At 37.1% G+C, this 16287-nt stretch overlaps 1 protein-coding gene across 4 annotated transcripts in view; it reads right to left on the minus strand.

Moving 5' to 3' along the window:
• Positions 1–16287, minus strand: part of NCKAP5 (NCK associated protein 5) — a 350456-nt gene that overhangs the window by 98232 nt on the left and 235937 nt on the right. For all 4 annotated transcript variants that reach the window (XM_039382174.1, XM_039382176.1, XM_027723607.2 and 1 more), the window contains exon 7: positions 2452–2520. In XM_039382174.1, coding sequence (XP_039238108.1) covers positions 2452–2520 — 69 coding nt within the window. The remainder of the gene's footprint in view (positions 1–2451; positions 2521–16287) is intronic.

A 16287-nucleotide genomic window follows, 5' to 3' on the forward strand; every position in this document is an offset into this window, starting at 1 on the left:
AGGTTTAGCTATCTCAGGTTTGGGTGTCATCACAGCCTTGTGTGCTCAGGAACAGCCGTGTTCCTCCCTTTAAACCTGCCAGGTCTCCCTTGGGGCAAAGTGGGGATGCAGCACAGCCAGATACACAGCTGTAGAGGATGCATCTGCTCCTACAAGCTGCTGAAGAATTTCTGAAGCCCTAACTGGGGAAGGTCTGAAGAGATTTTCTCCTTTGAGAAGTAGGTTTGGCTTAAGATGAGTTATGAACAAAGGAAGAATCAAGTTTAAAGGGAAGAAGTTTTCAAGTGGAACATTTTTTTTCTTTTTCTTTCTTTCTTTTTTTTTTAAGTATTTATTGAAAGCATTTTATGTCCTTAAGATCTCCGGTAAGAATCCCTGTCTAGAAAGGACTTTGTCACATACAAAATATGCTCAGAAGATTTTAGTTGGAAGTAAAGGTTCTCCAATCATTTTTTGGGTTATTAAATAATTACATTTATGTCTCATCTCCTATTCTCATCATTGTTACTATAAAGAAGGACGGTAAGAATGCACAATTTCTTGTGAAGCTCAGGGGGATGCTAAGCAATGTGCTCAGGGGGATGCTAACCTGGGACTCCTGCAGAACTTGCAATTATTAAGTATGATTTTCTTGCCTCAGTCACTGGCAACATTTCTTCACCTCAGTGACCAGAAAGGATTAGGTCCTAGCTTATGTCAGCTAAAACAATGCTGGTTACAGTGCCACTGCCAAAGCACCGTGTGGGCTGAGAGAGGAAGGAGAAGAAAACAATGATAGCAAGCCATGGGGAAAGAACAAGAGAGGTCACTGCACACAAAACAGAACATGAAAAAAAAAGAGAGAAGATAAACAAAAAACAAAGCAGGAAAGCACAAATCCACAGGTGATGAGAAGCACTTTCTCCCGAAAAAAGTTAACATAGTGGGAGAAGATGGATACTGCTGTGATAATACAGAAGAACTGAAAACATGCAATGTAATGCTGAAGATATTAAAGTTCAGAGTATAGTTTGATATGATTATTTGATCTTTATACTGACAGAGTGTGTAAAAAACACAACCCTGGGTCAGAAATTCATCCTGTTACTGTAAACAGAATAAAATCATATCCTCTGTCCTTATAATCTGCATGGAGTGTTTTGCTGAAATGGACAGTTATAGTGCTTTACTCATTTCCAAAATTAATTATGTAAGCAGATTTTGTCCTAGACAATCAGAGAATAATTTTAAGTCAAGCTCTGTAGTTTAAACTGAAGTTAGTAATTATATGGTAATTTCATCCTTATCACCAAGATATCCATATATCATTCAAGTGTGCAAGGAAAGCAGTGACTCAGGCCAATGCAGATGAAGGCTCTGCTGGTATCCCAGTGCCACAGAACAGGCAGCATGACCTAGTGGGAAACTGTATCTGCAAGTCTTTTACTCCAGCTCCCTGATAAAAATATGCCATAGAGGCAAAAGTACGGATTTGCTGATGAAAATCTGCAGTAATGCGGAGGTTTCTTGTACTAGAGCTGTGCTGCTCGTGCCACTAACACTTCAGCAAATGCAGATTAAAAATTTAAAAAGCTGGTATGAAGACAAGAATTGTCATCTGCTCTGGGTGGTTTGCGTGCTCACGCACTCTTTTCTCAAAGGTGCAGCTGGTGTAGTTTTTGCTTTGTTCTGTTTGCATGTTACCTAATTACTTATGCCACTACACATTCTCATTATGGAATGGGTAAGCAATTTATGCTGAGCAACTCTTCCAGCTACTAAAAGTCTTAAAACTATTTTAAACTCAGAAGAGCCTTATTTCAGGATAAATAGGAGGAACAAGTAAGCATCAGTATATATCTGGAGAAGGCTCCATGCAATAGGAGATGCTAGACATTTCAGGAGTGTAAACACTGCTGGAGTGCTCAGACAGTAAGCAATGAGTGAATTATATTGCAGCTGGAACTGGAAGCTCTGAGCAGAAGCTGAGCAATGTAGCAGAAGTGAGCCAACAGCTCAAAAGAACCCAGCATAAAAAGCTGTGTATGTAACCCTAAGGGAGAGCTGAGAGACTAAAATTCCAGAATTACAGAATACATTACATAGAAAAGCTGGGGGACTCTTGATGGAAGAAGCCACTGCCATACATGTTCCACTCTATAGAAAAGAGGTGGTACACAACACCTAATAGGTAAATTATAATGTGTTCCTCCTAATGAAAGCAAACCAGTTCCAAATATTGGTAACAGGGATGTCAACTTTTCAGTGAAGAGGTGTGGTCAAAACAGGATTTACAGCAGAGGTCATGGAGAACAATACATTTGACTCCCAGACACATGTTCTTGGAACTAATTAGAATGAGGTAATACTGGAAAATTGCAGAACAATATCAACCTTGTAAGAGAAGGAGAGATTCATTTGTATTCATTTAATTATAGTACTAGGTAAAACCAACCTTTTTATCTACCTTACCTCATCGAGACATCTTTCATACTGTTCTCTCTGATTTTCATTTTCCAGAGCCAGTGCTGAATTCTCTGCCTAGAGGAAAATAGAATAAATAAATAAATATGTAAATTAATCAAAGGATGTCTTGTACTACATGACAACTCATAAAAATTCTCAGGGGGCTTACTTATTGTACTTCTTCAAGATCCATAATAAAATGCACCATACAATTTATTTTGCTACAAGTTGGTATTCTGAGTAAAACCATAAGTGACATTAATTTTTGAGATTATTCACTCTATACAATACAATTTAGAACAATATCATAGCAGATATTTTGCATGTGTCTGCGATCTCATCTTGCCAGGTGCAATAGAGTTGGTAATGAAACATTATAAAAGATATTGACATATCTTCTCTTCCTCTCCCTTTTCTGTTTAGAGTGAACCTGCTATCTGAGAACCACTTGGAAATAAACAGGCAGCTACTACCACAGGAAACAAAAGGAAATTGTATGTAAACTTTAACTGTGGCAGGTCTTCATAAGCCTGGTTTTTGCAGTGGGAACCCCAGGTGTACTGGTCATTTTATAGATAATTGGTGAATTACGCCCTTTAACTGAACCAGAGACATTTATTAGTCTTTACTTAAAAAAAACTCTTATTATTTCAAGACTGAGAGGTATTTTACTACATCTAAATGTAATTTTGACGTCAGAATTTTTTTCCCTCACATATGTAATTTTAAATATGATAAAGTTTCCTTTACAGTAGGGCCTTTCATCTATCTTTAATTTCCATTATGCTCATGTTTTTTATCATAGTTAAAACTTCAAAATGGCACGATCTGGTGTGTAAACTACAGTAAACCAAAGTATTTTCCTATATATGCATTGATTTTAGGAATTCTTACAGTATGAGAAAAGTAAAACTCCAAAGTGTGCTACATACAATTGCATCAGAGCAAGTGTTAACTAGTTATTTCTTAAAGACTGAGAAACTAAAACAATATATATAAAAATCTATGATTAATCTATTAAAACTGGCTCTAGGAATCCCTCTGCCTCCCATGCATAACTTCACATCACACAACCATAACACCAAAATCAATGCATTCACATAATTATAACCATTATGCAATTTACAGTTCTTGTTTCACTTTAACCTTCTGTCAACTTATAAAACTTAAACAAATGCTGTTTCAAAGGAATTGTGGTTACACAAAACAACAGTCCTAAATATAGTTAACATTTATAGTTTTATAATGTACTGCATGGAAAGATTCTATGGAAAGATGCACATTTCTCTCTTCCTTGTTGAGACAATGATTCAACAAAATAAGAATCCCAAGTCCAATAAATTGATTTATTAAAAACAATTTCAAATTGAGCTAAATCATAAAAATAAGATCATGAAGGAAAAGCAAACATGTATTATTATCCAGCATATTGAAAAAGAGTAAAAAAATAAAGTGTGGGAAGAAACAAGGGCATATAGAGTTTACTTATTTAAAGGTCTAAATAAGCAACTGTACAGAATCAGTGCTTTATCTCGAGGGTACAATTAAGCCAGTAAAGGTGCTAAAATGCTCTGCATCATATTTTCTCAATGTCACCTATGAATGGGTTCAACATATGGCTATAAAGAGTCTATGGGTGATCCTGCAGAGAGCACTGTGAGATGAGGCAGCAAAAAGTGCAGATGCAAAAGTAAGTAGCAAAGTAGAAGCAGAAGCTGCAAAAGCAAAAACAACAGTAAGAAATCAGAGGCTGGAGGGTAAATAGTCCTCCACACTGAAGAGGCTATCATATATAGTTCTGTCTGCTTTTACAGGCACATTCTTGGAGATTGACTGGTAAAATAAAGAGATATTTGCTGCATAAAAATGTATTTCTGAGTTAAAGATTTTCAGACTTTAACTCACGCATATTGGTATACCTATGGATTTAGGTTTTAATTTTCATTTTCATTAACATAAAAATATTTTGTATGATTTTATCCTGAAATAGTTTGGACAGGCTCCTCCCACACAGAAATGTGTTAAAGACTACAAAACATACTTGTGTTATATAAAATACACAGAGAGCTCCCCATGCTTCTCTCATTCCATATTTTGGAATGCTATAAGGCTGTAAAATGGAAGAAAAGTCTTCTTGGATCTGTTCTGAATCTCTGATTTCAGTGAGCTATTCCTTTACAAATAGGCTACTAAAATTAGGAAATCGAAACTTGAAAGCATTATAAATAAATGGTACATTTCATCTCTTATCGAGCCACAGTGGAAACATCTGTATAATAAAACCTATTCTCACACCACTGGCTTCAAAAGTGTAGTGAAAGGATGGAATGCAGTCAATGTTAGCTTGACTTCTGTGCTTCTTGATTGCCAAGCAAATCATGACTATTTATTTGGCATTTTTGTAATGAGGACTGGACTAGAAGGGAACACTCAACTGATTTTGCTTAAGAATCTGTGCTAGTTCCCACAACATGGGAACACCAATACTTGATGCACTAAATCACTCTATATTGCAACTGAATACTTTATAATAATCCTCATTCCCCCAAAAGTATTCATTTTGAAAATTTGTAATAGCACTTGTGGTCTCAAAACCCTGCCTCCTAATCCAAACCTTCATTTATTTAACAGAAACCACTGGGTTTTGATGTTATTGTAAGGCTGCTCCATTTTTGCTCAGAGGGATCTAACTGCCTCCCATATTGCATATTCTGGGCATCTTTTGCCAGTTAAGCAAAGTCGGTTTCCTTGAAGGAAACTGCTATTGAATTTATTTTCGTTTTTATTTCCAGGCCATACTTACAGAAGGCTAAGCTGTAGTAAGAAGCCTTCACTTGAAAGCAGCTTGAAACAGCTTGAAAGCTATTGCACACTTGCAGGCACCTGGGGGCAGTGGCAGTACTGACCCCAGTGCAACCACTAATCCCATCCATAACCTGGCTGGGGACTATGCAGGAAAAATCCAGCTTGCTAAGAATAGTTCTTATATATCAACTGATTTCTATAGTGATTTCTAGTTTCAGGCATAGCTGTCCTCTAGGAATTTATGTATATTTTATGTTACACATAAATGAACCATCTCTGTCCCTCAGCCTTGCTGACACCAAAAGTGAGGCACCCCAGCCAACTGCTGCAGACAAGGAACATTCAGTGCCTGCCACCAGCACCTCAGGCACACATGTAATTTCTTGGGGGGACAGCTCTCGAAGTACAGCATCATTCAGTCAGCCAAAAGTAACTGTGGCATAATGATACCGAAATGAAACATTCAAGGATCCTAAAATGTCAAAACAGAGGCCCTTCCTAGTTCCAGTTGCGGAGGAAGTATTTTGCACTAGAGTCTCTCCAAACATTGGAAGATTTAAAGATTTAAATCATGACTTGGATGATGCTAAATAGCCTTCAACTTCCTAAATTTGAGACAACATTTTTCTGTGAAACTGAATTTATGGAAAACCAATTTGAAAGTTAAAACTTCAGAGTCCTTTAACAAAAGAGAGGTTGCCTTGAATTGATACCACTACTAAGGCACAGTCATTACATGAGACTTTGTCAACTCTGATTTTAATTCCTTTCTCACGATGAAAAACATGGCTCTACTAATAATAAAAATTATCTCTGGGTCAGCTAATAAACTTTGTCTCTCTTCCACAGATGTGAAGAATACTATTTTCTCCTGCAGGGCAGCTGTTTGCACTAAGTTTTATAACCACAATGAAATTAGACAGAACATTGAATTTTCTACTCAAATGCATGAAAAGAGAAGCATGAATAAAAGAGAATTGCATAGAAGATACTTTTCCTTACTCAACCATTGTAAAGTTGAGACAAAACAAAAGGAAGAGAGAAGAAAGCACAGAGTAGTATTTTGCACTAAGGGAAGAGGAGATCACAGAATCATAGAATGGTTTGGATCAAAAAGGACCTTTAAAGATCATCTAGTCATGAGCAGGAGAGGAAGGTCTAAAGGTTGTACGTCTAGTTAGCAGCTCAACATGCTCTGAAGGCATTGTCAATAAAGGTCAAGAGGAACAAAGTTATGACTGTGAACTTTAAAATCCCTGACAGAATGCTACAACACAGTTACCATGTGCACTCCTTTGTTATTCATACTAAACCATTTGTCCATTTATAGAAAGCTTTATTGATTTACACAGACACTCATTTGTCATGCCCAGTGCAGTGTATTAATAGCTGTCCAAGCACTTCAAATGTACTCAGCAATTTTTTTCCTGCATTCAGGCTCTGATTTGGCATATTTTGTGGTCACAGCTTCATGCAGCATACATGAGAGGTCAAAACCTGTTGTTGGCAAAGAAAGAAGTAATGCTGTTGCATTTTTTCCTTAGGTCCTTAGAGCATTTTTGGTAAGCTGCTACTCTAGGAAGGGTTTACCACTTGAACCATTACCGTGTCTTTGGCCACAGGAAACTTTTTTTATTATTCTGCCCCCGTTATGCAGAAAATTTGTACTTTGAAAGACTAATCCAACAAATTGCCAGAGAAAAGTTTAACACTATAGTTATGCTGGTCAGAAGTACTGAAAAGTAGATCTGTGTTTTTAAATCAACATAATTGTAGCAACAAAAGCCTTAATTTAATTCTAGACTAAAAAACCATTTCCCACTGGCCAATTCCATTGTCTCCAGGACACTGAGACTGGGGAGTGCTTGCTACTGATGCAGTAAATTTAGTGGACTGATACTTAAGTAAAGTGTGGACTTTTTTCTAATGTCCTGCTCTTAATCAATTCTTCTGGATAATGGAGATGGGGAAAAAAAAAACCACTAAAAGGACAAAGTAGTGATATGATGACAGCCAGTCTTCTCACCCTTGCTACAAAACAAAAGGGCGCCTTCAACCTTCTCGGTTGCATTATTTTCTTATGTTGGTTTTTTGGTTGGGTTTTTTTTTTTTTTTTTGTGATAGACTATTATCTTTAACCCCACTCAAAACATTTTATCTGAAATACTCTGCCACTGTTCAATTCCCATTCAGTTAAAACATGGCATGGAAGTAATACATATGTGACATTAAATAAGAAAACACAGAACCATGCACGTGTCAATTATAATTCTGTCTATAAAAAGGCCACATTAAGCCTTACTGGGCAGCACTGGTAGGGATCATTCTTGCAATTCACAATTTCAACAATATTTTTTTAAATTCTTTACTGCTACAAAATGACATTAGAACAAGCCACTGACAGATCTCAAAAGCAGTCTGTCTCACCATGCTATGTTATACCCATGCTACCAATGGGTTTGTAGACTCATAGGGACCAGTATAACCTTCTACTAATGTATGTAAGAAATAAGAAAATATTTATTCAACATCATAAAACTAAAACTAAAACTTCAGGTTTAAATGTTCCTAATGAAAAGCAGCCCAAAGTCTGTGCAGCTGAATATGATGTTTCACCAATTATTGATGAGCAGATTCATGTATTTAAACATGAATTTACAGAAGAAATTATGTAACAGCTTTCAAATTAGTGCCAACTTCATGCTGCCAGAGATCAGGACACAGACCTTGCTCATTTATCTACAGATTTTCAGCAGGTCACAGGGAAAGACTCCAACCAGAGTCCTGGACAGGGCTCATAACCATGATGATCTTCTCCTGTCTGTTGAGTGTTTACCAGTTCATACAAGAAGAAACAACAGTGTTCAATCTAATATGAAGCCTCCCTTTTGAAAGAAGGGTACAACTGAGTTTAATCCTTCAAATCTACTTATATTGGATAAATGTATGAACATCAGGGGTTGAATCAAACAAACCAAAATCAAATGGGATTCATACACTGCTGATGAGACTGTGTCCTAAAAAATGACTAAAGCAACACTCATATTCCTGGGAATTCCTCTGTGAAATACCTTTATTTATTTTTTTTTTCATTTTCCAGATGTTGGGGCTGACAATTTTCAGCTGGTTCAAGAATTGCAATATTTGTCTTTTTTCTTTTTGTTAACTCTAAAGTAGTTAAGAATGACAAGCTTTTAAAACCTTCAACATTTTCCCTTCTGACACCACAGATATGTTTGGAGCTGACATTTTAAAGAGAAGGTTAGGAATAGATTTAGCAAAACAGACTGCATCATAACCACAGGCTTGTGTTTGAGCAAATAAATATCTAGGCTACTAGCAGATATATCAATAATAGTGTTGTATGTTTACCTGCACGCAAACTGTAGAAAACAGCAAATTCTACCAGTAGAAGAATTCTACTCTACTGGTAGAGATAATAATAGACTTACAATACATCCACTGGTAAAGCACTGTCAATATAGGCCTTTGAACAAACAGATTAAAATTATGAAAGATGTCCTCCTTTTTTCACCAAAATTTTTCCAAATGATCACAATATAAAACATTTTTTTGAGGATGAGGAGTAAAAGAGATCTAAATAAGCAAAAACAGGCAGTATAAATCCCTATTTCCTAACATTAAAAATATACATACATGGTCTATATAAGGCATATACACTTGATAAAGCAGAGAAGTACAAGCCTGGAGAGCCAAAAGTCACAGGAAGACTCCCATTTTTTCACTCCTCCTCTGCATGAAGTTGTGTGACGCCAATGTTGTCATACAGCAACACTGACTGGGCCAGTCAGGAGGGAGGAATGATGAAGCTCATCCACCTTTCTCAAAACTGCCACCGTTCCAAAAGTATAGGGTGTCTCCCTAGAAGTGTGTGCCTGGACACCACATCACAGGTCATGATGCCACCACACAAATGTTAGAAATAAGACTAAATTTTTATGCAAGGAACATTGTGTGTGTTGTGAAATTTGTTTATTTTCTGATTTTCCAATATTTACACTCAGTGATCCTTCCCCTTGCAAACTGTGAAGAGAGGCAGCTGTTCCATCTCATTCTTTTTTTCCCCTCTTGTTTTAAATGATTTGTTCCCTTATGGAACTGTTCTCCTTAAGAACTGAGAGCATTTCACTCTGACAGAATTACTGTGCTTTCCCATGTAATATTAACAGGCAGTTATTTCCTCTCTCAAAGAACTAAAAATAAAATCCCTGGTCCATTAAAAAAAAGTATGAGATCCTAAAATTGTAAGTGATACTGATTCCTACAATTAACACAGGCAGATAAAGGCAAGCAGTGTGGACCTGTTTAATCTGAAATGGTATTTTGTGTACAACATCAACTGGTATGTAGCACATCCATAAGTATCTTTGCATTGAAAACTCTTATATGAATTAATCACATCACATTTGGTCAGTTGCATTTGTTTCAATTTTTCTTGCAAAGGGAAATTCTAATCCTTTGAAATAGTAATTATTTGAAATTAGAAAAGAATAGTTTAAGACCACTTTACAGAAGTGGTTTATCTGTATATACAATGCTGAAGCTCAATAGAAAACAGTGAAGTCATTTTCAAAGAAAATATTTGCTTTCCTTTGAATGGAAACATTTTAGAGAAGTTTGAAACTAGGAACAAAATTCTGGCTTTGAATCCTTCTGAAATGATACATACAGCAACCTCTTTTTCAAAAGTTTAAAAAAGGTGACTTTTTTATTTTTTAATTCAGATCTTGAGGAAAACTCACACATTCTAGGATAGTTTTTCAAGCAATAAAAAGGCCACTTCAGAATTTACTGTAAATGAGTTATCCTTCAAAGCTTTGCAATTTTGACAATGAGCTTACTGGCACAGTGACAGTTTTGTATTTTCTGTGATTGCATTATCCACACCTCCCTAAGTAGCACACTCAGTTTCAAGGTTCATCTAATGTGGAGTTTGAAAACAATAAGACATTTCAGATCTCTGTACGAAAATTAGTCATTGGGCATCTTTATTCCAACAGAAACTACTTCTTATTTTCCCCCACTTGTCCAGCTGAGGTGTTCATAGCACAAACAGGCAATACTACTACTGATTCTTGTCACTGAGAAGTGGGTAAGGAAAAAGACAACCAAGGGACAAACTGTCTTTACAGGAGACATCTCAATATCTATGCATAGGAGTAAGTCACAAAGACCTTAAGCTCATTTTCTTCAAAAGCTGAAATTCAAGAATTTACATATTTCTTTTAGCAAATTTAATTTGCCTTTTCAAATTTTGGCAGATCACACTAAACTATTAAATCCAGGAATAGAATATAATTTTGTAATCCAATTGATTTTTTAAAAAAGTGACTTATTTTTCTTTAAAAACTGAGATAAATTAAAAACTATGGTCAAGAGAATCAGGTAGAAAACGTTGAAATGAAGTATCAGGAAGCTAAGCCATGGGAAGCCCATGCTGGAGCAGAGTCCTGGCAGGGATCTGCTGACCTGTGGGGAGAGGAGCCCACAGTGGAGGATGTTCTCCTGGTAGGACTTGTGGCCCTTCTGGGGGCCCACACTGGAGCAGCCTGTGCCTGAAGGACTGCACCTCATGGAAAAGTGACCCAGGTGGCAGCAGTTTGTGAACTGTTGCCCGTGGGATGGACTCACACTGGAGAGGTTCGTGGAGGACTGCCTGCCATGGGAGGGACCCCATGGGGAGCAGGGGAAGGACTCCTTTCTCAGAGCAGAGGCAGAAAACAACTTGTGATGAACTGATCTTAACTCCCATTCTCCATCTCCCTGTGACACTGGGGGGGAGGAGGTAGAACTTGGGAAGGAGATGGAGAAAGGTGTCTTTAAGATTATACTTGTTATTCTCCTGCTCTGATTCTTTTAGTAATAAATTTAATTAATAACCCCACTTTGAGTCTGTTTTGCCCATGATGGTGATCACTAAGTGACCTCTTCTGGTCCTTATCTCAACTCATGAACCCTTTGTTAAATTTTATTTCCTCTGTCCAGTTGCAGAGAGGAGTGAGAGAATGGTTCTACACGTGTATATTCAGGATTTTTTTAATTTTAATTTCTATAAATTCTTTTTCTCAATAGCAGTTATTTTCCTTTAAAGTAGTTTTTATATATCTTTTCTGATACCATTAGAACAAAAATAAAATATGATTTCATAGGTCAATGCAAAAAATGGCTTTAATTCTGTAAATGGTACTTCTGGGCTGCTCTGTGAACCTGATCTGAAGGGTTGCTGTTGAATTTTAATAAACAGTTCAAATTTGGAGCTAAATTTGCCACTGTCTTGAAGGAACACCAACACTAACCTCCTCCCCATTCACCCATTCCCCTTCCCCAGGGAAATTGGGCAACTGACTGTGCTCATTGGGGCTGATGATAGCAAGATTCAGAGCTTTACTGCATTTCTGTCTTTTTTCCTATGTGTCATTTAATGTATAATCTACAACACAATTGTATCCCATATCCAATTATTTTGGAGCTCACTGAAAGGTAAAACAACAGATGTTTTGCTCTGTCTTCAGAGAAAGTGGATGCTGAATATTTATCAAGAAATATTTTTTCCTAATTATTTATCCTAAGTTTCTTCATTTAGTTCAAACAAAAGTAATTATGAAACAAGATGATTTTAAGCTGACAGTCCCGAAAACACTGATCCCATATATCTGAATGTCACATTCACTGGCTGCGTGATTGGAAACTCATACCAGTTTTCTGCTATCCAAGGGGGATAATCTTTTTTTTTTCCTCCAAAGAAACATGTATGACTTTTTATGAAATGGAAAAAAAAGGTACAACTGGTTTTCCATTTTAAAAATTGTTATTTGAATTCTGAGAAAAATAATTACTTTTCTTTGCTATACTATGCAATAGATGTAAAATATTATGTGATGTTATAATTGATACTGTCACAAAATATTTAAAAACATAATAAAATATAAAATTTTCCTTCTCCTATGCTGAATCACTTTATTCTATTCCTTTACAGACTTCAAGTTAAAAGGTTTCCAGCACTATAAGCTATTAATGTAGACTGTTTCACAGTTCCTGGTATAAATTTATAACAAGTTTCTCTGTTTTAACTACAGGGGAGCACTGGGTTATTCCTGAAGGCAATGTTTCCTGCAATTTCACTCTCTTCATCAGAAGTCACCCATAAGTCAACTGCCCCAGGTATTTCAAAATGAACTTCTTTTGATGGCTCCTGTTATTTCTCTCCCTCCCAGCTAAGAGAGCGTGAAGCAAAGCGGAGCAGGACAGGTAGGGAGAGAATCAAATGCCATGTAACGCGCAGCAATTGTTTGGTAGCCAATAGCTAACTCCCAATAACTGAATCACAAAATTACTGCTCATTTCTTGCTAACTGAAATGAAACTCTATTTGCAAACATCACCTTGTTTCTCCTGGGAGCTTGGAACATTTTTCTCTTTTGTTTTTATAGGCACAGTAAGTAGCAGGCAATGCCATTCGCTCCACACAGCGATACACAGCACGTTGGCTTCTGCACTGACATTCGTTAAATGGAAAGCTCTGATTCATTTAATCTTTAATCATTTAGGGTGGAACAGTGAATTTGCAGAGTAATTTTATTTGGCCCAAAAGAACGACAACTCAGATCCCAAATTCTATCAGACCCCAAATTCTGTCTTTTGAAAGCTTCAACAGTGTGGAGTTTTGCCTGCTTTTTCTGCCCTGTGCAGACTGTGCTCACTTAAAGAAGATGGATGCAGAGGGATGAGGATCCCTTGGAAATTGTCTGATGTGGCATCACCAGACTGTGATCCTAACAAGTTATATGAAATGACTCCTATTGTGCTGGTTGACCTAAGGTCCACCTACATCAGCTTTTTGGCTTGGGTGAGCAGTGAGTGTCCTGATCTCAGGTGATTTTTCCAACCAGACTACAGCTCCCACTATGGTGTGGCCTTGGAGCCAATGGACTGGGTTTCTTTTACATGAAATGCAAAGATGGGCTTAACTAGACCCAGCTGCTGATGGGCTTAACTAGAGCTCAGTCAAAGTGAACTCCCCAAAATGTGCACAATATGGGTGTCAGGTCCTTAGAATGCCACCTTGGCTCTGAGGGTCTGCTCCTGTTACACTGCACTGCTCCTAAGGTAGACATATAATTAAAACAGGCTATCTTCCTAAATTAATAGGGATAGCTCTAAGGAAGTCAACTGGCAGGAAAAGAGTGTATCCCATAACAGCAACATAAAAGACAAGCCTGTTGGGAAGACTTCTTCCCATACATAGCAGAGATGTTCCAGAGCCATTTTTCTACTTGGATAATTTATAGCTTTTTACTTCATTAAAATAGAAAATATGAACCTGTACAGAAACATATACATTCAAGCCAGCTACATGAAAAGTAAATGCTATTATAATTATATATTATTAAGTGCTACTGTGTAATATTAAACACTTCCTCAATTATTTATTTAGTTTTGCCCTTCAACATATACAATTTATCTCAGATTTTGTTCCTTTTACTTACATTTGTTGGTAAACTACAGCCCTGGGAGGTCCAAGAAAAGCCTTAGACTACACACTTTGGAGAATGAAGAAACCTGCAGTTCTTAAAAAAACTGAGCTTTGTCTGACAATAACAGTCTCATATGGCACGTACATTAAGTCAAAGTTGATGGGATTCAGTGGTACCCCAGGTGTGAAAAGCACAGCAGCAGTAGCAACCCATAGGAAGACATATCATTCCTACGCTGTTTATAAAGCTTGTAACACAGCCTTTTTCTCTCTTTCATGCCTCCTACCTTAACTGAGTCAAATTTATGGATGTATGTACGTAACAGCTGTCTCTGCATGGCACTGGGGAGACACTACAATATCTAATAAAACTCTATTTTTTGGCGATACAGATCAGATTTAAGGTTACAGAAAGAACGTTCATTGCTTATTAAAAAAATATTAAAACAGTCATTATTGGTAACAGCAGTTAAAGTATAATGACATCAAATACGATACAGGACTGAAGGAAATTATCAAGGAGGAGGCAACAGGCTTTTCTCTGGCACATGTCTAAGGTCTAAAGAAGCAAACTGTAAAGTTCAAAAGATGAAAAAAAAAGAGGTATTGGAGGCAAGTAAGGAGAATCTTTAGCTGTTTCAGCTACATGGCCTCTTCACTGAAAAGCCTATCTCCACTCATTTCTAGCTTATTATTAACTCTTAAGAGAAATGCTAAACAAGTATGTCAACAGGGGAGATGCAACACACAACAGTCGCACATAATGCACAACCCTCAAATCTACTTCTTAGCTGACCTGAAACTGTTGCTTCAATAACTTCAGAGAGGATTTTGTCTGGCAAAGTAGCCAATATGTAAGTACTTTTCTTCTTACAGTATAACAAAAAGATGAATGAAAACCCCAGGTCTTACTAGCTTCCTCTATTTAAAAGAACTTTTTCCTGAAGAACCTAAACATTGACACGCAGAGCACTTAAAATAAAATCAGAAGGATTTTTCTGGGGGGAAAGACCACTTGAGTGAAGACAAGAAGGAAACCTGCTGGTTTATTGAAGGGAAACAGCTGTAATTACCATGTAAGCGCTTCTGTTCTCCTACATGATTTCCAAGTCCGAGTACACACAACCCGGAAGACGAATAGGAAAATCCATGAATCACAAAGGTGAACGAGCACTGCCACCACATGTGATGGAAGGCCAGCAGGGATCACAGGTATTCCTGTGGGAAGGGAAGAAACTGTGCCCTCTAGATGGCATTATGTGCCTGTATATCCCAGATGGAACTGGAGAGCCCTGCCAGGCAATCTAAGCACGTGTCCACCTGCACAGGAAACATGGGCCCAAACGTCAAAAATATCAGATGGCAGCTCTTGGTCTCAGTGGGAAGGTCACAGGTGCACACTTCTGCATGGCAGAGCAGGGGCTGTCCTGGTGCACACACCCTGCCTTAGCTGCCTGGTGTGGGAAGCAGAGGGACGGTGTTCAGCCTGAGACGAAAAAGAATGGAGGATCTGTCTGGGGAAAGGCAACTTAAAACTGGCAGGGATAGGCAATATATAAAATATATAATTAAAAAACAAAACAAAACAAATTTAAAACAAAAAACCAAAAAAAAAAAAAAAAAAAAAAAAAAAAAAAAAAAAAAAAAAAAAAAAAAAAAAAAAAAAAAACAAAACCAAAACCAAACATACAAAAAAAAACCCCAAAAAAAAACCCCCCAAAAAAACAACAAAACCAACAAAACACAGGAAGAAAGAAAAGACTGTCCTTATAATAAAACAAACCTCTGCATAATAAAGCCAGCAAATACTGAATTTCAAGAGTATGCTGATCACAGATTTCATATGTGTAGTTAAACATTTCCCAACACAGGAGCCAAGACCCTTACATTCTAGAATTCAGCACAGCTCCATTAATTCTAGTGTGTGAGTGTAAGCATACCTGCCTAGAATCCCTGTATTTCTACAAAATTAACAAAAAAGAAATCACTACCAAATTAAGAAAAAGTGAATCACTACGCAGACCTCATTACTGTTTAAGCATTTTCCAAGGTCAGTATAGAGAAATTAAAAGAGAAATTATTTTACTATATAAGAGTTGTAAGGAATTCAGCTCTAACAGCTGAGGTAAATTAATTGGGATTTCCTATGTGACTAGTGGAGAACATCCACAGAATAGCGGGATTTTTAAAATAATATTAGTTTGAAAGGAACCGCAACTACTTATTTAGTTTATGAACTGTAGAACTGTCATTACTCTCAGCCATATTGCATGCATTAGTATGTAAATTAAAAATGTAGGATGTGATACTAAAATCTCTGTCCCACAATCTTTCCTCTGAAACAAATGCCACTGTGAGCAATAAGGAGCTCACAGAAAGAGCTGGGCCCAGAGTGCACAGCTGAGAGAAACTATTTAAAAAAACTTCTGAGTCTCACTCTCCGAAATGATAGATGTGTTGGGATAAACACAGTCACCTAGATCTATAACACAGTGTTGGAAAATTTCATTTCATTCAGCAGGGAGAATGAATTTTCAATTGTCC

This window comes from Pipra filicauda, unplaced genomic scaffold, assembly GCF_003945595.2.
Source record: "Pipra filicauda isolate LSUMZ 115617 unplaced genomic scaffold, ASM394559v2 scaffold10_size6260569_pilon, whole genome shotgun sequence".
Classification (NCBI taxonomy): domain Eukaryota; kingdom Metazoa; phylum Chordata; class Aves; order Passeriformes; family Pipridae; genus Pipra; species Pipra filicauda.